Consider the following 25,231-nt stretch of genomic DNA (forward strand, 5'->3'; position numbering starts at 1 on the left):
AAGGAGTGACTGGTGTGAATCCTGCAGGCATGTCCCCCCCTTGTACACGTAGCAGCAGCAAGCATGCACCACATACCGCTCATACACTACCCATACGGACAATACTGCCTAGGGCAGCCCATCCCCTCCGCCAACACCGCAGGAATAGGCAGCAACCGGGGCCTTAAGGGAGACAAGGACGCTGCTGAGATGACATTACAGGGGCGGCAGCGCAGGGAGCACGGGGCAGCTGCGCACAGATGTTACCCCCAGCAGCAGCAGCGCTACCTCTGCAGCAGATGAAGCCCTGTGCAGCCGGCGCGCCGCTGCCGCACACAGCCCCGCACTTGCCGCTCCTCCAGCAGAGATCAGTCACCTGAATCAATGATGCTTCCTTGGAGCCCTCCTAAGAGGCGCGGCCTGGATCCTGGAGCTGGGTCGGTGAGGGGCTGAATAGCCGCTTGATGTCCGAGCTCAGTGGCTCACGCTGCGATCTCTCCCCGCTGCTGCCGCTCCTCCTGCTGCTGTTCAATCGCACCGACTTTTCCTCGCGACCGGAAGCGCAGCTCACACACCGCCCCCCTCCCGCCGCTCCTAACAGACACCCCAGGCCGCCAATCGCAGGCAGGGAAGCGTCGGGCGGGTGCTACCCTAGCCGGACCTACATTAGCAAAATGCCTCCGCACGGTGAGAAGTCCACTAGGGAGGTAACGTAAAGTAGCTCTCAGTTATTTGGTGACTCTCCCGAGATTGCTGAATTGCACACGGCGGCAGGATACGCGTGCTGTGTGTATCTAGCTCAACGTCACTTTAAGTCCACAATGATATTTCATATAAAATGGGCAGCAGGGGGCGGTGTCAGTAAGTGTCACTACTCTAGTGTAATCCACACACACTAAATTAGTCGAGCTCGAGTCCCAAATTCTAATAGCATGAGGCATCCAAGCCCAGTGTCACACACTCCAGCCTGGCATACAGTAAATAAGAACCAACTCCGCTATTACACAGGTGAAATACTTATTGTCATGTTTATGTGCCACAAAACCATGTGCACTGCAGGTGGTGCAAATGTAACATGCAGAGAGAGTTAGATTTGGGTGGGGTGTGTTCAAGCTTCAAATCTAAATTGCAGCCTAAAAATAAAGCAGCCAGTATTTACCCTGCATAGAAACAAAACAACTCACCCAAATCTAATGGGGCATACACACACACAGCAAGAGCTGAGAACACTGTCCCTTACAGATTGCTCAGTGCACAGTGCACATCGCTCAGAATGCTCAGCATATTGCTGTGTGTGTGTATGCCCCATTAGATTTAGGTGAGTTGTTTTGTTTCTGCCCAGCAATTAAAAGATTAATATCCAATAGGCTGGATATTAATTGCCGAGCGAAAGGGATGCCAGGGCATGATTTAGGGAACAGGCCAACCCTAGGCACAAAGTTTTTAGTCACTCCCCCCCCCCCCCCCCCCCCAATTAGGCGTGTGGCATGATGATGTTGCATGCATTAGTCTGGAGTGGAATGAGAGGGAGGAACACAGTAGCGCACGCAATGGGGGTTTCTGAGTACCCAGAAACCCCCCCCCCCCAGGAATCTATGAGTCCTAGTCTGAAAGATAAGGGTCCCCTCTTTCCATGGGTACGAGAATTTTAAAAATCCGCCCTGGGAAACCAGAGATATCTGACTTCAAAGGAATGGTCCCCATCCATCCCAGTCAGATATTTCAGGTTCTGTCTGACTTAAGGCCCCCATACACTATGCGATTTTGGGGCGATTTCATCCGATTTCGGCACTTTGGGCCGATAACCGGTTGAAATCGCCCCAAAATCGCAGGTGTGTGATATATGATCCCATGCGCGGTCCCGTGCGCATCGGACCGGATCAGGGAGGTCGGACGGTCAGCACATAAGATCATCCGACCTCCCTGTATGCTATGCATATGCCTGCCCACCTGACAGGCATATGCATGCAGACACCGGGGGAGCACGGCGGGCAGACACACTGACCTGGCCGGGCATGCTGTGATCACAAATAGCAGCGCTGCCGCTACGGGACGGGACGCACAGTGGCGGCTATTCGATTTTTAAAATACCTGTCAAATGACCGGCCGTTCTGTGATTGGCTGAGAGCTCTCGCAGCCAATCACAGAACGGCCGGTCATTTGACAGGTATTTTGAAAATCTAATAGCCGCCACTGTGCGTCCCGTCCCGTAGCGGCAGCGCTGCTATTTGTGATCACAGCATGCCCGGCCAGGTTAGCATCACTCGCCGCACCCGGCACCCGCCGGGAACTCATTTGAGAGCCGCCGCCCCCCCCACTACTGCCGCCGCCCGCCCCCACTACTGCCGCTGCCCGCCCCACTGCTCCTCACCGCCCTGCAGCTCCCCATTTGTTTTACATGTGATAAATCGCTTGCGATTTATCACATGTAAAAACTGGCTCATCAAGTGCCAAATTGTATGTGAGCCTCCCGGGGAGCTGCCGGGCGGCTCTCAGGAGAATTGGGTCCGACTTGTCCTAAGGACAAGTCGGCCTAATGTATGGGGGCCTTTAGAGTTTTTCTGAGGGTATATTCCAAAAGCTGTGACTCTCCCCCTTTGAGGGACACTAGTAGCTTGTCTCTACTGTTCCCAAAACCAGAGATATCAGCCTTTCAGCAGCTGGTTACTGCTCCAGCTCCACACACCTGGGGCGGGATTCTCTAAAATCCGCAGCCCTCTTCGCCCGGCATCGCATTTCTAATGACCGCATATTCTCTAAAATATGCGGTCATTAACGCAAGGGACAGCTCTTGCGATAAGAGCTGTCCCTTGCGATGCGGCGCCGTTGCTGGACTTCCGGGTCTATGACCCGGGAGTCCGTCTGCGCATGCGCAGACTGGCGCGCTGGCCGCAGGGCATGCTGGGAGGGATCCGTGACAGATCCCTCACGCACCGCTGCGGTAAGAAGCCCATAGGCTTCTGCAGGGAACCGCCAGCTTTTGCTGGCGATTATCTCCGCAGCGGTGACACTGCGGAGGGAGGTTAGAGAATACAGAAATGCGGTAAAAACCCCAATAACGGGGTTTTTACCGCATTTCTGTGATAAGAGAATCTCGCCCCTGGTATGTAGTTTTATATTCTTGTTGGCGGATTGCTCTGCCTCCTGAACTCTGATCCCCTAGTCCCCAGTACCATTTGGTAGGTGGGATTCTCTAGTTTTTAATTCCATTAGCTAAGAAATCTAGTTCCAGGAACTGGAGATATCTGCAGTCAAGCAAGCTGTCCTCCCACCAGAAAATTCTGAATAATAAGCTCACTCCACTATACACCCCTCCTCTGCGTATTAAACATCCTCTACCGCCCTGGAAGTTATGCATCAGGGCCCCTTCATTCAGCCCAATGCCCCTTTCTCCCACCCCATCTCCCACCATCTGTGCAGTAAAGGGGTAATTAGTGGTAATTACTGATCCAGGCCCTACATGCTGAGCAGTTGATATAATACCCCCTACCACCTGCTGGACATCAAAGCTTCCGCTCATAGCACCCCCTACCCCTACTGCTGGAGGATCGGTAGGGGCCCCAATACATTGCTATGCCCAGGGGTCTACACTGCTGTTAAATATATAAATATATATATATTTATTATTATTTATATACATTTGGTCTATCTATAATACTTTAACTGACTCGGCATATACTGGGTCACCTAAGTGTCCATCTCCGTGCTTTGCTCCGCCCCTCTCTGGAAACCCCCTTCTGAAAATCCTGCGTTTGCCCCTGGAACAACATAATAGGGTCCAAATTCAGTCACATAGTAGTCAGGGTTTTGCTATAAGTAAATTGCTATAACAGAATAGAAACAAATGGGCAATATAAAAAAGAAATAAATACATATGAATGGGAACAAGGCTAAAGCATACTTGCCTACTTTAAAATTCTCCTCTCCGGGAGAAGCCTGGAGAGGAGCCTGTCCCCATCACGTGTGGGGGCAGGGGCCTGATGTAGACGTCATCAAGCCCCGCCCCCAGCACTGTAAATCTCATCGATTTGTGGGGCCTCAGGGAGGGACGGGGCTAAATGATGCTATTTGCATATTTAGCCTCGCCCATATCGATGAATAGCCGCAAATCGCGGTAATTTAACAATGCGGCCGGGAGGGTAAGGCAGAATCAGGGAGGATTGCCCACCTTTGGGAATGGGACCGATTTCCGGGACTCTCCCGGCCAATCCGGGAGGGTAGGCAACCCTGGGCTAAAGCCAACAATATGCTGGGCTACACAGGGCCGTTACAAGGCATTTTGACGCTCTAGGCAAAGCTGTATCCCCCCCTCCCCTTCCCCCATTAGTCTGAAGGAAGAAATCTAGGGGGGGGGGAGTGGCAAAATGAAGCAGACGAGAGGGAGGATAGCGGTAATATCCACGCCATGGCATGCCTCCCCTGCACCAGTCCCCACTATCCCATTCTCCGCCTTACCTCTCAGCCTCCTCCACAGCCAGCACTGGCTAGGGGCTGGTGTGATTGCCGCGGCGCCCCTCCATCAGTCCCCTTATACAGTAAACTTTGTCCCACAGGAGAGTGTCGGAAGCTGGGCTCAGGCTGTTCACAAGTGGGTGGCTGCATTGTTCCTGGCTCCTGCTTCTCGCTTCAACCCAATTGGCACTGGGCGGTGCTGCGCTCATAGGGAAATGCTTAAAGCTGCCTAGTGGCGGCGCCAGCCCTGGAGCTACATAAATGTATGGAAAGTTAGGCAAGACCTCTTGTGGAAAAGAGATGAATGCTGCAAGGATTTGCTTCCACACATGTTAGTGTGACTTACAATTAATCAGGCATTGCCAGGGTGAGCAGAATCCTTACTGTTCTACAGCAGCCAGCAGGCATTGCAAGTACAGCTCCTGGGTGGGTGCCTTGTGGTCCAGCTGGCTACTCAGCGCTCAGGTGCTTCATGGCTCCAGGGTAGCCAGGAAACCCTTGCCCAGGACTATGCTCTGTCAGTAGCAGGACCATAATTTGTGTGGTGGTAGCTGGCAGCGTGGGTCAGACTCTGAGTTGCAGCAAAGGAGGAGCATAGGTCACAGTAGGGGCAGACATGCCTGATGAAACTTTATTTGTCATTGTGCACACAGTCCTCCCTTCCTGTCCATTCCCACACCCTGTTCCCTCACAGTACACTGTGTCCCTGGGGCTGAACACCCAGGCAGGTGCTGCTGCCGATGACTAGTGGTCAGCAGCAGTCCTAAAGCCCTTAGTTCCAGCAGCTAGAGGGAAAGGAAACCATAGAGAAGTTGCCTCCTTCTGGCTTAGACCTACAGCAATTGACTCCAGTTCTGCCCGTCGGCAGCTGCCAGTGACTGAGACTGTCAGCTGCTGCCCGTAATAGGCCATGCCGCCCCTAGGCCCATGCCTCACCTAGTGACAAATCTGGCCCTGAGGGACGCGGTGGGCCACACATCGGCGATATGCGATCCCACGTATTGCTATCGTCTGACTAGATTTATATTGAATGCAGTATAAATCTAGTCATTGTCAGTGTTCTTTCACCAGAGAACACTGGCCATGACAGATTGCTCAGCAGACATCACTGGTGTATCGCTGTGTGCTGAGTGATGTGGGTTTAACTAGATCACTCAGCACAAAGGCTCAGTTGCCCCGTGTGCACAGGGCATAACTCTTTTTACACATATTACATTTGCCACATGCATGCACATGGTTTTGCTCATTACAGAAAGATCCAGGCGGATTCAAAATTAGCTCAAAAGTGCTGGCCCCATGGTGCTGCGAACACTGTTGTGTATCAGGGTGCCATAAAGCTTGGCTGCTCGTGTGCTTATACCCTCTAGCGAAATGACTTTGCCAAGAATTGACTACCCCCCCCCCCCATTGTACCTCAATAATAAAAATAATTTTCAAAACATAAACCTAAAATTAATAATAATACTTCTAAAATATCTCAGAACAGTATAAATTATTCTATTAACATTTAGCAATTATTTCTCCCAGAATATACACTACCGTTGAAAGGTTTGGTGTCACTTAAAAAATATCCTTATTTTATGAAGATAACATTAAATTAATCAGAAATACACTCTATACATTGTTAATATGTAAATGACTATACTTGCTACAAACATCTGATTTTGAAAGGAATATTTACATAGATGTATAGAGGCCCATTTCCAGCAACAATCACTCCAGTGTTCTAATGGTACATTGTGTTTGCCAATCGCGTTAGAAGACTAATGGATGATTAGGAAACCCTTGAAAACCCTTTTGCAATAATGTTAGCACAGTTGAAAATGGGTATGCTCATTAGAGAAGCTGGAAAACTGGTCTAAGAGTGTGTACACACGGTTCGATGTTCTGTGCGATCCGATGTACGATTCGATGTTTTGTCCGATTTTTACTTTTCCCTTTTTTTTTTTTCTCTACTCCTTAAGATATGCCTTAAGATATGCTTAAGATTTTGACTTTTTACCATACAATTTGCTATGCGATTTCCTATTTGATTTACTATGCGATTTCCTATGTGCCTTAAGATTTGCTTAAGATTTTGACTAAGCGATTTTGACTTAACAACAGAATAACTGACAGGGCCCTGGAAATCGTATAGCACATCGCATCTTAAGCATATCGCAAGGCACATACGATGCATGCGATATGCTTGCGATTTGTGCTAGATAGAGTGTGCTGCCCACTCTATCTCCCCTCCGATCTCTCCTTAAACGGGAGCGCGCATCGGGCTAGGAAACCCTTACAATGCATACAATCAGTATGCGATATGTATGCGATATGGCTTCCGATGTTGACGATATCGTCAACATCGGAAGCCATATCGAACCGTGTGTACACACTATTACTTTGAACTAGTTGAGTATCTGGAACATCATATTTGTGGGTTCGATTATACTCTCAAAATGGCCAGAAAAAGAGAACTTTTATGTGAAACTCAACAGTCTATTCGAAATTAAGGCTATTCCATGCAAGAAATTGTCAAGTAACTGAACATTTCCTACAACAGTGTTTACTACTCCCTTCAGAGAACAAACAGGCTCTAACCAGAGTAGAAATAAGAGTGGGAGGCCCCGGTGCACAACTAAGTAAGAAGACAAGTACATTACAGTCTCTAGTTTGAGAAATGGATGCCTCCCAGGTCCTCACCTGACAGCTTCATTAAATGGTAACCATAAAACGCCTGTGTCAATGTCTACAGTCAAGAGGCGATTCCGGGTAGTAGTAGTTTGTTTATTTATAAGGCGCCACAAAGTGTCCACAGCGCCGTACATAGCAAACAAAAACCGGTACTCTTTACCTAGAAGCGCGCCCATCGCGGGCATTGAATGCACTAAAAAATCGGGTGCGATGCGACCGACGCGATGCCCGCGATTTCCCCTAGGGAACAATGTTAAATGTCTCAATTGACCCGATTTTCCTGTTCAATGCCTCAATTGACCCGATTTTTCCATAGGAAACAATGTTAAATGGGCCACAGAGGCCAAATAGGCACCCTGAAGTGTGAAATGGCCACCCCAATTGTTAACGCCACCCCACGATCAACGTCAACCCGAAGCGTGGCGAGCGCAGCGAGCCCGCGAGGGGCGGCGGTACGCATCCTACGACCTTTTCATACCCCCACTATCCACGTCGCCGAGCCACCGAGCCCGAAGCGTGGCGAGCGCAGTGAGCCCCGCAAGGGGACGAGGATACCTTCACAGGTATACGCGTCCCCTCGCGGGCTTCACAGCTGTCCGCGTCCCCTCGCCACGCTTCGGGCTCGGTGGCTCGCTGCGCTCGCCACACTTTCTATTCTCAACTCCACGCCGACCTGGATAGTGGGGGTATGAAAAGGTCGTAGGACGCGTACCGCCGCCCCTCGCGGGCTCGCTGCGCTCGCCACGCTTCGGGTTCACGTTGATCGTGGGGTGGCGTTAACAATTGTGGGGGCCATTTTACACTTCAGGGTGCCTATTTGGCCTCTGTGGGCCATTTAACATTGTTTCCTATGGAAAAATCGGGTCAATTGAGGCATTGAACAGGAAAATCGGGTCAATTGAGACATTTAACATTTTTCCCTATGGGAAATCGCGGGCATCGCGTCGGTCGCATCGCACCCAATTTTTTAGTGCATTCAATGCCCGCGATGCCTGCAATTTTTTACTAACGATGCCCACGATCAAAATCGTGAACGCCGTTCTAAGTAAAGAGTACCCAAAAAACAAATTACAAGGTAACGTACAGGGTGTGTTGATAAAATACAGCATAAATAGGGGTATAGCTGGTAGAACTAAAATCAGCATCAGTTCTGAAGTAAGTGTCGAAATTGTCGAGGAGACTGAAGATGAAGTAGAGGAAGGGAAGAACAGGGCAGGAGCACTGGTGAGGTAAAGAGGTAGGGTGAGTACGTGAGGAAGGAGAGCCCTACTTATAAGAGTTAACAGACTAAAAGGAGATGGGTGGATGAACTAAAGACAATAGGATAAGTAGGAATGGATGGGAACAGATGGAGGGTTAGGGGAGGCAGGATAGGAGGAGCGAAAGAGGTTAGTAGGAGGAGGTTCTAGGCAGAGTGGCAAAGAAAAAGCCATATCTGAGACTGGCCAATAAAATAAAAAGATTAATATGGGCAAAAGAACACAGACATTGGACAGAGGAAGTTTGGAAAAAAGTGTTATGGACAGACAAATCGAAGTTTGAGGTGTTTGGATCACACAGAAGAACATTTGCGAGACCCAGAATAAGTGAAAAGATGCTGGAAGCATGTTGGAGGTCATGTGATGGTCTGGGTTCCTTCGGTGCTGGTAAATTGGGAGATTTGTACAATGTAAAAGGGATTTTTGAATAAGGAAGCCTACCATTTCATTGTGCATGTCATGCCATACCCTGCGGACAGCGCTTGATTGGGACAAAATTCCTCCTCCAACAGGACAATGACCCAAAGCACGCCACCAAATTATGCGAGAACTATTTAGGGAAGAATCAGGCAGCTGGTATTCTGTCTGTAATGGAGTGGCCAGTGCAGTCACCAGATCTCAATCCCATTGAGCTGTTGCGGGAGCAGCTTCACCGTATATTACACAAGAAGTGCCCATCAAGCCAATCTGACTTGTGGGAGGTGCTTTAGGAAGTGCAGGGTGAAATGTCTTCAGATTACCGCAACAAATTAACAGCTAGAATGCCAGAGGTCTGCAATGCTGTAATTGTTGCAAAAGGAGCAATCTTTGACAAAAGTACAGTTTGAAGGACAAAATTAATATTTTAAAACAAATCTATTTATTTATTTATAATTTCTAACCTTGCAAATGTCTTTACTATATGTTCTATTCATTTTGCAACTCATATGATAAATAACAGTCAGTTTTCACGTAAAACACAAAATTGTATGGGTGACCCAAAACTTTTGAACGGTAGTGTACAGTATATGCTCCTGATTAGGCAGTGGATGCAAATCTTGTCACAAATGAATCTTTGTATACAGTAGAACTGAGAATTTATGATAATAGCGCTGTGTCTCTAATCCACCACTTGTGTGCAAAGACACAGCATCAAAGGCACATTGGTCGCACCACTGAACATTTGAGGAACTCTTTGGCTGCTCAGACTGTACCTTAGGACTAAGATGCCATCACCAGTGAAACTGCAGCCAAAAACGTAGTCACTGGCTGTGACATGCCAACAAAATGCTTGCAACAAGCTTTTGTTTGACAAGACCACCTTGTTACCACCCTGTTACCTCCCATAAACACTCCTTGACTGTCAGTCACTCTACATACAAAGTGGGGGTTGTGGCATGGTTAGGTGGTGCAGGGAATGTGACATTGCGATCACATCATCATTCTGACAAAATAACCAGCATTGTAAAGCGAGTGGTAGATCGCTACGCTACAGCATCGGCTGCCAACACTACTACACTACACGATGAGTAAACGGTGCCAGGCAGAGGCAATACAGCTCAAGGACACTTGAGTGCTCTTCCGGAACAGCTGGGAGGTTTCCAAATTTTGGGTGGCCAGTTGGAGGAGTAGTCACTTCCGTGCTAAAACTGCTGTTACCTGTGTCCATCTGGCGTTGCCCATTTCCTCAAGTGAAGTCTACATTCTGGGCAGTACATAATGTGATTTGCATTGAACTGTGTCATCATAGCTCTGTACCCAGTAACATTGGCATTGTAAAGTCGGAGCGGGGCCATGATGTTATTGCACAGTCGCACTCCCTGTACCACCAACCTATGCCATGCCACGCCATCACTTTGCCAGCACGTGGCTGCCCCGTTCTGGAGGCAGCAGCTACAGAGGCAGCAGCTCTTTTCTCTGCAGCACAGTGGAAGGAGCACACTGCACTCCCTCCTCCTCCTCCTTTGATAAGTTGTGCTGGGTGACCTCCCTTCGTTGTGCAGAGGTCACATAGCACAAAAATTAAACATCAGACTTGAGGGGAAATGTATTAAGCCTTCTAAAGAATATGTAAGTGGACAAGTGGAAATGTTGCCCATAGCAACCAATCAACTTTTACATAGCATTTTTTAACTACATTCTATAAAATGGGAGATAGCTGATTGGTTGCTATGGACTAGGAGACATAAACCACTGTTCCTAATCTATATATACATTCAGTAACACTTTATCATACCTAGTGACCATCCCGTTCATGGCGAAGTTGTACGCCCCATTTTTGTCTTTATGGGGGCATGCCCAGCATTCTACATCTATTACCAGCTAATCAGAGCAGCGACTGACATGGGGACTAAACACATTCCTCCTGTCAATGCTTAGAATGAATGACTAGGGCTTGTGCATCCCTCTTCACACCCCATAATGGTGATGAGATGGATGCAAGGGGTTGGTCGAGGTTACAGCCTAAATAACACAGGCATGTCTGGACAGATTTTGGGGCAGTTTGCTCGGGTATATAACATGCAGCTGATGCAAGAAGGGCAATGGCAGCCCTGCACCTGCCTTTGCACCAGCCAGGCTGCGCAGGCAGGGAGTTATTATATAAATGTGAATGCATTGCATTTCTGTGATGCGATTTATACATAACGTACTTGCCTACTTTTAAAGTTGTCTCTCTGGGAGAAGACCAGAGAGGCAACACTTTGGGGGGGCGGGGATGAGGCTGATGTCATTAAGCCCCCCCCCCTCCTGCCGCACAAATGCTGTGATTCGTTGGTCCGCAAATAGGGGGTGGGATTTAATGATGCAAAATGATGCAAAATGACACCAATCACGTAATTTTAGCCCCACCCCTTCCCCCAATTTCAGTGGGATTTTGGGGATGCGGGGGGGGGGGGACTCTGGATAGCAAGCGGAAGACCCACTTTTCAGAGCCTCCCAGCCATTCCCAGAAGGTAGGCAATTCTGATATGAAATACACTATACATTATGTACTGTACTATTTATTCATGACATAAACAATGCAACATTCAACAGAGAATAATTAGCATGATGGGGTAAAATGAGAGCCCAAGGCTATGTAAATTAATACTGTATATGGGGTGTTTGCAGAAATAAGACAATGTATCAGACATGTCAACAAAAACACCAAGCGGTGTGATGAGGCGAGAAAGAGTGATGGAAGTTAGTAATACCCCTTTCACACTGCACTTGTTAAATGGTATATTGCTGTTTTTTTTTCCATTTCAACACGTTTAAGGCTGCAGTGGGAAAGTGCCAGAGTTCATTTACCGGTTAAAGATAACCGTTATTTAACCCCTTCCTGACAGAGCTAGTTTTTGCATTCCTGACAGAGCCATTTTTTTCAAATCTGACATGTCTCACTTAAGTGGGGATAACTTTTTTTTGCTTTTACTTATCCCAGTGATTTTGAGATTGTTTTTTCGTGACACATTGTACTTCAAATTAGTGGTAAATTTGGGTCGATACAGTCTGTGTTTTTTTGTGAAAAATACCAAAATGTCGTGAAAAAATGGAAAATTTAGCGATTTGCAAAATGTTAAATTTTCTGCTTGTGAGACAAATAATCATACCACTCAAAATAGTTAATAACTAACATAGACCATATGTCTACTTTATGTTTCCATCATTATTTCAACTTCCTTTTAATTTTTTTGGACACTAGGAGGCTTACAATATGAATAGCAAATTCTCAAATTTTCAAGAAAATTTCAAACACTGATTTTTTTAGGGACCAGTTCAGTTCTGATATGACTTTGAGGGACTTGTATGTGAGACACCCCCATAAATGATGCCATTTCAAAAACTGCACCCCTCACAGTATTCAAAACAGCATTTTGGAAGTTTGTTAACCCTTTAGGTGTTTCACAGGAATTAAAACAAAGTGTAGGTGAAATTTCAAAATTTCATTTTTTTTGCAGATTTGCAATTTTAATACATTTTTCTAAGGAACACAGTACATTTTACTACAGAAATGTGACTAAAAATTGATTCCCCCAATTCTTTTGTTTTCAAAAATATCCTATATGTGGCCCTAGTGTGCACGTTGACCAAACCACAGGCTTCATAATAGAAGGAGCACCTACTTGATTTTGGAGCCTCCTTTTTATGAGATTATTTTTTAGGCACCATGTAGGTTTCTAGGCACCATAAGATGCTAAAATTTAGGAACCCCCCCACAAGTTACCCCATTTTGCAAACTACACCCCTCAGGGAATTCATCTAGGGGTATAGTGTACATTTCAAACCCCCAGGGGTTTCACCAATTGTGGTACAACTGGGCAGTGAAAATGAAAAATTACATTTTTTACACAAAAATGCAGTTCTGGCTCAAAATTTTTCATTTTCACAAGGAATGAAGGAGACAAAGCACCCCAAAATCTGTGCCCCAATTTCTCCCGAGTACCGCAATGCCTCACATGTGACCAAAAAATACCAGTTGGGTGCATGGCAGGACTCAGAAGGGAAGGAGTGATTTTTGGATTTTGCAGCTCAGATTCTGGTGGAATTTTGGTGGGTGCTATGTCGCATTAGCAAGACCCCCCAAGCACCAATACAGTGGAACCCCCCCACAAGTGACCCCATTTTGCAAACTACACCCCTCAGGGAATTCATCTAGGGGTATAGTGTACATTTCAAACCCCCAGGGGTTTCACCAATTTTGATACAAGTGGGCAGTGAAAATGAAAAATTACATTTTTTTACACAAAAATGCAGTTCTGGCTCAAAATTTTTCATTTTCAGAAGGTATGAAGGAGAAAAAGCACCCCAAAATCTGTGCCCCAATTTCTCCCGAGTACGGCAATGCCTCACATGTGAACAAAAAATACCAGTTGGGTGCATGGCAGGACTCAGAAGGGAAGGAGTGATTTTTGGATTTTGCAGCACAGATTTTGGTGGAATGAATGGTGGGTGCTATGTTGCACCAATACAGTGGAACCCCCCCACAAGTCACCCCATTTTGCAAAGTACACCCCTCAGGGAATTCATCTAGGGGTATAGTGTACATTTCAAACCCCCAGGGGTTTCACCAATTTTGATACAAGTGGGCAGTGAAAATGAAAAATTACATTTTTTTACACAAAAATGCAGTTCTGGCTCAAAATTTTTCATTTTCAGAAGGTATGAAGGAGAAAAAGCACCCCAAAATCTGTGCCCCAATTTCTCCCGAGTACGGCAATGCCTCACATGTGACCAAAAAATACCAGTTGGGTGCATGGCAGGACTCAGAAGGGAAGGAGTGATTTTTGGATTTTGCAGCTCAGATTCTGGTGGAATTTTGGTGGGTGCTATGTCGCATTAGCAAGACCCCCAAAGCACCAATACAGTGGAACCCCCCCACAAGTGACCCCATTTTGCAAACTACACCCCTCAGGGAATTCATCTAGGGGTATAGTGTACATTTCAAACCCCCAGGGGTTTCACCAATTTTGATACAAGTGGGCAGTGAACATGAAAAATTACATTTTTTTACACAAAAATGCAGTTCTGGCTCAAAATTTTTCATTTTCAGAAGGTATGAAGGAGAAAAAGCACCCCAAAATCTGTGCCCCAATTTCTCCCGAGTACGGCAATGCCTCACATGTGACCAAAAAATACCAGTTGGGTGCATGGCAGGACTCAGAAGGGAAGGAGTGATTTTTGGATTTTGCAGCTCAGATTCTGGTGGAATTTTGGTGGGTGCTATGTCGCATTAGCAAGACCCCCAAAGCACCAATACAGTGGAACCCCCCCACAAGTGACCCCATTTTGCAAACTACACCCCTCAGGGAATTCATCTAGGGGTATAGTGTACATTTCAAACCCCCAGGGGTTTCACCAATTTTGATACAAGTGGGCAGTGAACATGAAAAATTACATTTTTTTACACAAAAATGCAGTTCTGGCTCAAAATTTTTCATTTTCAGAAGGTATGAAGGAGAAAAAGCACCCCAAAATCTGTGCCCCAATTTCTCCCGAGTACGGCAATGCCTCACATGTGACCAAAAAATACCAGTTGGGTGCATGGCAGGACTCAGAAGGGAAGGAGTGATTTTTGGATTTTGCAGCTCAGATTCTGGTGGAATTTTGGTGGGTGCTATGTCGCATTAGCAAGACCCCCAAAGCACCAATACAGTGGAACCCCCCCACAAGTGACCCCATTTTGCAAACTACACCCCTCAGGGAATTCATCTAGGGGTATAGTGTACATTTCAAACCCCCAGGGGTTTCACCAATTTTGATACAAGTGGGCAGTGAACATGAAAAATTACATTTTTTTACACAAAAATGCAGTTCTGGCTCAAAATTTTTCATTTTCAGAAGGTATGAAGGAGAAAAAGCACCCCAAAATCTGTGCCCCAATTTCTCCCGAGTACGGCAATGCCTCACATGTGACCAAAAAATACCAGTTGGGTGCATGGCAGGACTCAGAAGGGAAGGAGTGATTTTTGGATTTTGCAGCACAGATTTTGGTGGAATAAATGGTGGGTGCTATGTTGCACCAATACAGTGGAACCCCCCCACAAGTCACCCCATTTTGCAAACTACACCCCTCAGGGAATTGATCTAGGGGTATAGTGTACATTTCAAACCCCCAGGGGTTTCACCAATTTTGATACAAGTGGGCAGTGAAAATGAAAAATTACATTTTTTTACACAAAAATGCAGTTCTGGCTCAAAATTTTTCATTTTCAGAAGGAATGAAGGAGACAAAGCACCCCAAAATGTGCCCCAATTTCTCCCGAGTACGGCAATGCCTCATGTGTGACCAAAAAGTGGCAGGACTCAGAAGGGAAGGAGTGATATTTGGATTTTGCAGCACAAATTCTGGTGGAATGATGGTGGGTGCTATGTCGCATTAGCAAGACCCCCAAAGCACCAATACAGTGGAACCCCCCACAAGTGACCCCATTTTGCAAACTACACCCCTCAGGGAATTCATCTAGGGGTATAGTGTACATTTCACCAATTTTGATACAACTGGGCAGTGAAAATGAAAAATTACATTTTTTTACACAAAAATGCAGTTCTGGCTCAAAATTTTTCATTTTCATAAGGTATGAAGGAGAAAAAGCACCCCAAAATCTGTGCCCCAATTTCTCCCGAGTATGGCAATGCCTCATATGTGACCAAAAAATACCAGTTGGGTGCATGGCAGGACTCAGAAGGGAAGGAGTGATTTTTGGATTTTGCAGCTCAGATTCTGGTGGAATGTTGGTGGGTGCTATGTGGCATTAGCAAGACCCCCGAAGCACGGTGAAATGATGAACCTAATAATCCATAGATGTGTGGTATATTTTAAAACACTCCTTTATACATAGGCCGGGTTTGTCGGGGCAAGTGTCACACTGGAAAATAGTTTGCTTTCTTATTCCCTTTTTATAGCAAACTTTGCACCTTTTTTGTGTCCTGCCCTTTTTTCCAGTGGAGGGGATTTCATCAGGAAAATGCTGCCCTGGTACAATACGGGGGCCAGTACTAGAAGTACTGGGGCCCTCTGCCTGCTGGTTCCCAAATACTAGGCCCTTTATGACTTCCTCTTGAAAGTGCATAAATGTCCCCCTCTGGCCGGTAGAACGGAATAGCACGTAAGCGTTATACAGTGCCATCTGGATGATATACACGGCCAGCTTCTTGTACCAGATTTTTGTTTTCCGCAGGGCACTGTACGGCTTCAGTACCTGATCTGAAAGATCCACTCCGCCCATGTACCTATTGTAATCCAGGATACAATTAGGTTTTGAGGTGTGGGTACTGGTACCTCGTACAGGGACGGAGGTGGTACTGTCTCCGTGAATTGTTGTCAGTATAAGGACATCCCTCTTGTCCTTATATTTGACCAACAACATATTTTCGGTGCATATTCCCCTGCTTTCACCCCTTCTCATTACTTGGGCAATGTGCGTTTTTGGGAGGCCTCTTTGGTTCTTGCGCACAGTACCGCAAGCTGCTGTACCTCTTGAACCAAGGGCCTTAAACAGGGGGATGCTGGTGTAAAAGTTATCCACATAGAGGTGATAACCTTTATCCAGGAAGGGGTGCACTAAATCCCAGACAATTTTTCCACTAACACCTACGAGGGAGGGGGGGCATTCTGGCGGTTCAATTCTTGAATCCTTCCCTTCATATACCCTAAACCTGTGAGTGTACCCTGAGGTGCTTTCACACAGCTTATACATTTTTATGCCATACCTTGCCCTCTTACTGGGAAGGTACTGGCGGAATTTAACCCTTCCTTTAAAATGTATAAGGGACTCGTCTATGCAAATGAATTTATCTGGGATGTACATGTCTTCAAATTTGGCACTGAAATGATCAATGACCGGCCTGACTTTGAATAGCCGGTCAAAGGTGGGATCATCTCTGGGTGGGCACTGTGCATTATCGTTGTAATGCAAAAATTTAAGGATCGTCTCAAATCGAGCCCGGGGCATGGCCATACGGTAAAATGGGGTGCTGTACAGAACATCTGTACTCCAATATTGCCTAATTTCTGGCTTTTTTACTATGCCCATATGAAACACCAGACCCCAAAACGTCATCATCTCTACTGCATCTACAGGGGTCCACCTAGCAAATGATGACGTGGGGTTTTGAGCAATAAACTGCTGGGCATATAAATTAGTTTGGTCCACCATTAAATTTATAAAATCATCAGAGAAAAATAATTTGAAAAAGTCAATTTCTCTGAGACCTGTGGAATCAAATTGGATTCCTGGCATGGCCAAAAACTCAGGAACCTGGGGCTCAAAATTGTCTGGTGGTGGGGTCCATACGAGATCAATTATTGGGGGGGGGGTCTCAGCTGCTCTACGGGGGCGTCTTTGAGGGGGTCCCTCATCACCAGAGGAGGAAGAGGAGCTTAAGGCGAATCCTTCAAATTCCCCGCTTGCATCACTGGCTGTGTCAGAGTCAGAAGCAAGCATGGCATATGCCTCCTCCACTGAATACATTCTTCTGGATGACTGGGATGACATTTGGGATGACATTTGGGATGCCATTTTTATTTTTGTGTTACTGGTAGTGAAATGTTTCAACACGTGTATAGTGTAGGGGGGGGTACAAACTTTATTTCAACCAGGGGGGTATGTAGTGTGTAGTGTGTATGTAGTGCAGAAAAAAAAAAATACTTTATACAAAAAAAAAAAATTGAAGGGGTTAAAAAAAAAAAAATTGAAGGGGTTAAAAAAAAATTGAAGGGGTTAAAAAAAAAAAAAAAAAGGTCCTGCGCCAAAAATTGAGCACAGATGTTGGTCAGTAACGTCCGTCACTGAACAGCGCTCAAAGGCAACAGGAATTTGATCAAAAAAAAAAAAAAAAATAGATCAACCCTGTGCCCAAAAAGATGATCAGTGATGTACGTCACTGATCAGCGCACAGCGGCCACAGGACACCCACAAAATCACAGTGTGTGTAAAAAAAAAATTAAAAAAAGACCCCACAGCACACACAAAAAAAAAAAAGGTGATCAGTGATGCGACACTGATTACCAGTGAGGGGCAGCAGGTGCACAACCTTTGGTGCAACTGACAGTGCAACTGGCAGGTATATATATAAAAAAAAAAAAACCTCTGCACCCCCAAAAAGTTGCTGATCACCTCAGATATAGTGATCAGCACAAAAGGCGGGGGCAGCAGACACAAAATTTAGCACTCTCTATCACTCTCTGTCACTATCTCTCTCTATCTCTCTATCTCTCACTATCTAACACTCTATGACACTGCAGCAGCAGCAGTGACAGGTATATATATATATAAAAAAAAACCTGCGCCCCCAAAAAGTTGCTGATCAGTTAATTTATACTGATCAGCACAAAAGGGGGGGCAGCAGTCAGTTATATAAAAAATATATAGCACAATCTGTCACTATCTCTATCTCTCTCTCTCTATCTCTCTCTATCTCTCTCTATCTCTCTATCTATAACTATCACACTGCAGCAGCACAAAATATAGCACTCTCTGTCACTAGGCCTCTCTATCTCTCTCTCTCTATCTCTCTCTATCTCTCTCTATCTCTCTCTATCTCTCTCTCTATAACTATATCACACTGCAGCAGCACAAAATATAGCACTCTCTGACACTATCTCTCTCTATCTCTCTCTATCTAACTAACGCTATTACACTGCAGCAGCACAAGTTCACAACACAGGAAGTCACAAGTAACAGGATCCAGGAAGCATCCAGCACACTACAAGCAGTGATGAAGCAGGCAAGATATTTGCAAGGATCAGGTAAGTATTTTGCAAGGTTCTGGTCAGTATATCGCGGCAGCTAGGCACGGTGACCGCACTGCACGCAATTCCAGACCGGAATGGCGTCTGCAGTGCAGTCACCGTTAGTTTAAACCCCCTCCATGGCTGTGATTGGTCCGTCGGTCCGACGGACCAATCACGGCCTTTGGGGGCGGGCGGGGTGAGGTGGGGTGACACCAGTGTCACCCTTACACCCCGCGGTAATTGGTGCTGTACTTTACAGCACCAATCACCTCCGATCGCGTGTCACCGGCGAACGTTATTCGCCGGTGACACAGAAAACGCTGTAATTGGCTGTTCACACTGAACAGCCAATCACAGCGATCGCCGACGGGGGGGCGGCATCGCAGCCCCCCCTGGGCATGCACGGACATGTCTGCTGTCAGGGACAGCAGACATGTTGAAACTGTCACCGCGTCTATAGACGCGGTGACAGTTAAATGCCATGACGTACATTTACGCCATGTGTCGGGAAGTACTTCCCGACCATGACGTAAATGTACGTCAATTGTCGGGAAGGGGTTAAACGGTATTTAAAACGGTAATCTACTGCAATGTGAAGGCTCAGACCCGTTTTAAATACTGTTTAAAAATACCATTTTTTTTAACATTTAGGCAGTGTGAAAGTGGTATAACAGGCCCACAGATTTATTTGAACACAGACACAATAGATGAGGAGAGGGGATTAGTTTTCTTCTTCCTCTGTCAGTGATGGAACAGTCCTTTAAGGTGCCCATACACTAGTGCAATTTAGATGCATTAGGCATGAAAAGTGATAAATCGTATAATATTTGCTTAAAATGCCAAACTGATGCGCGTATCCACAGATATTTATCATAATCACAGTCAAAACTGTACACATCTTGAGTATTTTTCCTACCTGCAATGTATCGCAAGATACATCTAAAGTTGAGTCGCATGTCCAGCCCATTATTTAGAAAGAACCTAAACTCTTTGAGTGTCAAGTGAATTTGTCAAAATAGGTGTGAAAATTTCCAAGAAAACATTTATATTTGGGGAAATTTTATAAGATGTGTATTCTACTTCACATGTGATGTTGCTATGGGCAACCAATCAGAATCTACTTCTTATTTAATTAGCACCCTCTGGAAGATAGTAGACAGGATCTGATTGGTTGCCAATGGCAACATCACATGTGAAGTAGAATACACATCTTAGTAAATTTCCCCCATAATCTTTTTGTACACATTTTTTATTTGCATTTATGTAACAAACGTGAGCGAGGCTGGCATTTTTAGCAGATATTTTAAACATCTCTAACAGAGATGTCGGCACTCAAAGGCCTAAGATAAATCATGAGTATAATGTGTGTGCTGTAGATATATCTTATGCGATCTGTCGCATAAGATATATTTTAAGACTAGTAAGCCTGCTTGAAGCAAAAGCGGTACTTGTTTCCTAGCACGGCGCCCACGATATTAAGTTGTATTACATTGCATGCAATGCGATTTCAAATTGTATAAGCCCCAATACGATTTTTAATTGTATAAGCACCCTAATGGGTGCTTACAATGTTAAATGCACCCCCACGCCACCCCCACTTTCAACGCCAACCCGAAGCGTGGCGAGCGGAGCGAGCCCGCGCGGGGCGGCTGTACGCGTCCTCTGACCTTTTCATACCCCCACTATCCACGTCGGCGTGGAGTTGATTTAATATAGTGTGGCGAGCACAGCGAGCCACCGAGCCCGAAGCGTGGCGAGTGCAGCGAGCCCCGCAAGGGGCCGCGCATCACTTCACATGTATTCCGCGTCCCCTCACCACGCTTCGGGCTCGGTGGCGAGCTGCGCTCGCCACACTATATAAAATCAACTCCACGCGGACGTGGATAGTGGGGGGTATGAAAAGGTCGGAGGACGCGTACCACCGCCTCCTCGTGGGCTCGCCATGCTTCGGGTTGGCGTTGATAGTGGGGGTGGCGTGGGGGTGCGTTTAACATTGTAAACACCCATTACGGTACTTATACAATTATTTATCTTATAGGGGGCACATTTAACATTGGAAACAACCATTAGGGTGCTTATAATTTTAAATCGTATACCATTGTATATGCCATACAATGGCATACAATGCGATGGTATACAATTTAAAATTGTATAACATCGGCTGCCATCGCGTAACATCGCATCGCATACCATCGTATGCCTTATGGTATGCGATGCGATGGGCGCCGTGCTAGGAAACAAGTACTGCAAAAGCTTTGAAAGCTAGTCTGCTACCTTCAGTGTTTGTGCATTTGTGAGAAAGAGATGTAGTTTCACTCACTCACGGAGACTCACGGACACTAGATATATATATATATATATATATATATATATATATATATATAGATGATATATTGTGAGTAAATCCTAAGTGAAAAGAAGCAATTGTTTACAAAATCATAAGTACAAGACTCCCGGGCGGCTGCTGGCCCGTTTAAAGGAAATCACCTGCAACATCAACTATAGATATGTCGCTGTAGTGTGTTGCAAGTTCAAGAATCCCCCTTTTCAGAATGAGCCGATTACTGGAAAGCCACGCACTGTTCTTAACACAGGACATATGGCACCAGGCCTCCTGGATTGCTCCATAAGTATGGGTGCCATGAGGTAGTTCATAATGAGCCTGATTCAGAGATGCACACAAATGCTTTTGCAGCAGCGTTTGTGCAAAACTATGCAAATGTCACAGCCACTGGAATCTGTATTTAGACGTCCACTCAGTTCCACCGTTTGTGTTTGAAATTGCAATCATCCATCAATACTTGTCCTGAGTAACCCCATGGAAATGGGATCATAGTTAAAAGCTGTAGCACGCCCTTTAAATGGATTTGCGACACTGCTCCCCCTTTATTTCCCACAAATGTCCTCTGTCACTCACTTTGCAAATAAATACTCACTAAGACCAAAGTTGCAATACCATCTCAGCACATGAGCAGTACAACATATGTATGTAGTTGTCTGCAGAACTGTTAAACTTTTCACAAATAGATCCATCAGCAAAAAAGGAGGAAGTAAAAGGAGGCACTAGTCCGCTTCTAATAAACACTGCATAAATTGTCCCCAAAACCCTTTGCTTATATGTGGGCAGCAGCTCCAAGGAACCGAGGTGCTGTTTCCTCAGTTATTCAATAGTTAGTCCAAAATGTATTTATTTTAAATACAAAAGAGTATATAACAATTAAAGCCTCTGTTAATGAGATCTCATAAAAATGCACTTAGAAAAACAAATAGACGTTGACAATCAAATAATATAATGCAATCAATTTACAACGACCAATGGGAAAATTTGTGACACCTTTAAAGGGACGATTTCATCCGATTTCGGCACTTTGGGCCGATAAACGGGTGAAATCGGCCCAAAATTGCAGGTGTGTGATATCTGATCCGATCCGATGCACGGTCCCGTGCGCATCGGACCGGATCAGGGAGGTCGGACGGTCAGCACATAAGATCACGTCATACCTCCCTGTATGCATATGCCTGCCCACCTGACAGGCATATGCATGCAGACTAACCAGGGGAGTAGTGGGGCGGGCAGCGGGTCCCTGAGCGCTTAGCTGGCGGCGCCGGCGAGTGCTGACCTGGCCGGGCGGTATGATCACAGATATCAGCAGCGCTGAGAGCTCAGCCAATCAGAGAACGGCCAGTCATTTGACAGGTATTTTAAAAATCTAATACCCGCCACTGCACGTCCCGGCGCTGCTGATATCTGTGATCACACCACCCGGCCAGGTCAGCACTCACTGGCGCCGCCAGCTAAGCGCTCAGGGACCCGCTGCCCGCCCCACTGCTCCCCGACATGAGGATCACCACCCGCCCCCTGCTCCCCGACATGTGATAAATCGCAAGCGATTTATCACATGTCAAATTTGGCTCATCAAGTGCCAAATTGTATGTGAGCCTCCCGGGGAGCTCCCGGGCGGCTCACAGGAGAATTGGGTCCGACTTGTCCTAAGGACAAGTCGGCCTAATGTATGGGGGCCCTAACTGTTAAGTTTTTCTCTGTTTAAACTGATATTATCCAGTCCATAGACACTTAAGGCCCCCATACATTAGGCCGACTTGTCCTAAGGACAAGTCGGACCCAATTCTCCTCTGAGCCGCCCGGCAGCTCCCCGGGAGGCTCACATACAATTTAGGACTTGATACAATTTAGGACTTGTCATTTTTTCCATGTGATAAATCGCATGCGATTTATCACATAGAAAAACAATAATGGGGAGCTGCAGTGCGGTGAGGAGCAGTGGGGGCAGGCGGCGGCATCTCTCAAATGAGTGGCCGGCTGGGGAGGAAGCAGTGCGGCCGCAGCCGTAATCAGATCAGTGCTGGAGCTGGCGGCGGTGACCAGATCATCAGTGTCCACTGTCCAATGCCGCAGCGGGCGGGCAGTGGCGGCTATTATATCTTTAAAATAATGTGTCAAATGACTCTCCAGCTTTTCATTGGCTGAGATAGAGCACTTTCAGCCAATCAGCGAGGGTGATCGGATCCCCGGACCCCAGCCACCGTCTTTCCCATTGGGCTGGGCCCCTAGGTCCTAGGCACCCTGGGCAACTGCCCATTGTGCCCAATGGGAAAGACGGCACTGACCTGCCCCAGTATAGGTAACAAATAGAGAAGAGCACCCACACTCCAATCCTGATTGTTACCTAAACTGTGATTACATATTGTTAAGTTATTACAGCAATACATGACCTATTCTAATCCATTAGAAAGTTTTTGGTAGAGCACTACTGAATACATATGGACAGCTTGCTATTAAAGGTATATACTCCAACATTACTGCAAGGAAATAAGCTTAGCTACTGTATTTGAATAGAAGTTCTGCATCCTGGGTTCCTGTTATGCTCCTTTTACAGTGCAAACACAGATTTCAATCCATGTCACAGCTGCTTGAACCCCATTGGACCAGGCTGGACCCAGGTTATTGCTGGGGATTCGCTCTGATAGTGCTTGTAGATAACATCATCTCCACCTATCCATAGAGTGTACTGGGTTGGATGACCAGGGTTACACATCCATGCTCACTACGCAAGTTGGATTGCTGGTGCTCTCACTAAGGTTGACCCTTTTACACTGAGGGGTGACCAGGCTTCATCCTGCAATAACCCAGGACTTGTGGGCAGTGTAATATGGATATTACAATATGAGTAACTGCTTAAATTGAGCAAAAGTGGTCAACCCCTTGCACTTAATTCCTCCCATGGCAATATCATAAATCTTTACTTTTCAACAATATGCACGATAATGATATAATTAACGATATTTTTGTGCACATTGTCTAGTGAATACGCACTGCAGGTGGGGCAGATGTAACATGTGCAGAGAGAGAGTTAGGTTTGGGTGGGTTATGTTCAAACTGAAATCTAGATTGCAGTCAATAAAGCAGCCAGTATTTACCCTGCACAGAAATAAACTAACTCAGCCAAATCTAAAAGTCCATACACTGGGCGATTATGCCCAGCGTGTATGGACAGCGATGACCGCGGTCATCGCTGGGGGGAAAGCCGCTCAGTGCATACACACTGAGTGGCATTCCCTCTGCCAGGCGCCATCAGCGGGGGGCAGGCGGCTTTGCATAGCGCAGTGCTATGCAAATACATCTTCAAAGCCGCTCATCTGCTGGTAATGCCAGCAGATGAGCGGTGGCCGGCAGCGATGATGCGGGAGCACGCAGCAGCGCTCACTGCTCATCACTGCCCTGTACACAAAAACTGAGCGGCTTGCACATGAAAGTCACCCAGTGTGAATGGGCCTGGACTCTGTCTGCACATGTTACATCTGCCCCACCAGCATGGTTTTGACCATTTGAGAAAGATTTTGCATTTGCTATTAACTCTGAATCAGGCTCTATATCATGTTTCAGGGAGTTCCAGTCAGTTCAAGGGTGAACGTTGATGACATTGCATCATTTGCGGTGTCAACTAAATGTGTAAATGCTAGATTCAATTCTGTATTGAATGTGAGCGGGAGGACTCACCGGCAGTTGGAATTCCGACAGTCATTACCCCAATATCAGAATCCCGACTGCTAAAAGCCTGACACACGGGCAGCGGCTATTCTCCCTCGTGGGGGTCCACGACCCCCATAGAGAAAGAATAAAATAGGTGGCAAGCATAGCAAACCACTGTGCCTGCAGCGTGGCAAGTGCAGCGAGTTCGCAAGGTGCTTTGTTGCACTCCCCCGCTGTCTGAGTCCCCGCAGTCCGGATTCCGATGTCGGACTAATAACTGTCTAAATCCCGACTGTCGGGGGGTTATACCACACCCATGTGAGCAGGAGCTGCTACACGCATGCTAGGATTGCTCTATAGTTTCAGTCAGTCCCTGGGTGTGGGTAAAATCTGTATCCAAACAAAGTATATTGTAAAAACTGGATCCACTGTAAGTATAATGAAAATGCAGGATTCACAATAAATTCACACAAATGCACACCGGGAAAGACTGGATAAATACAAAATGTATATGGTCAGCCGCATAATAAGGCCCTGATAAATGATATAAGGGCCCATTTATAATTTAATATTTGCTGCTAAATCCCTGAAAAAGGTTACCTGCAAATATTAAGTATCACCTGAATGTATCAGGAGACCGCAGAAGGAAACTCCGACTGCTGCTGCAACCCTCCTGCA

The 25,231-nt window shown here is 46.2% G+C and overlaps 1 protein-coding gene across 3 annotated transcripts in view; it reads right to left on the bottom strand.

Moving 5' to 3' along the window:
• The window catches only part of CORO1C (coronin 1C), a 78,462-nt gene that overhangs the window by 50,168 nt on the left and 3,063 nt on the right, over positions 1–25,231 (bottom strand). The window contains exon 1 of one of the 3 annotated variants that reach the window (XM_083145857.1): positions 356–623. The exons of 1 other annotated variant lie outside the window; for it this stretch is intronic. Coding sequence is in view for 1 of the 2 variants with exons in the window: in XM_083145866.1 (XP_083001992.1) it covers positions 3,667–3,737 (71 nt within the window). In the remaining variant the exon portion in view is untranslated. Of the gene's footprint in view, positions 1–355; positions 624–3,580; positions 3,738–25,231 lie in introns of those variants that run through there. One more of the 3 variants, XM_083145866.1, reaches the window with a different exon arrangement.

Source organism: Crinia signifera, chromosome 1 (assembly GCF_055691185.1).
Source record: "Crinia signifera chromosome 1, ASM5569118v1, whole genome shotgun sequence".
NCBI classification, from domain to species: Eukaryota; Metazoa; Chordata; class Amphibia; order Anura; family Myobatrachidae; genus Crinia; species Crinia signifera.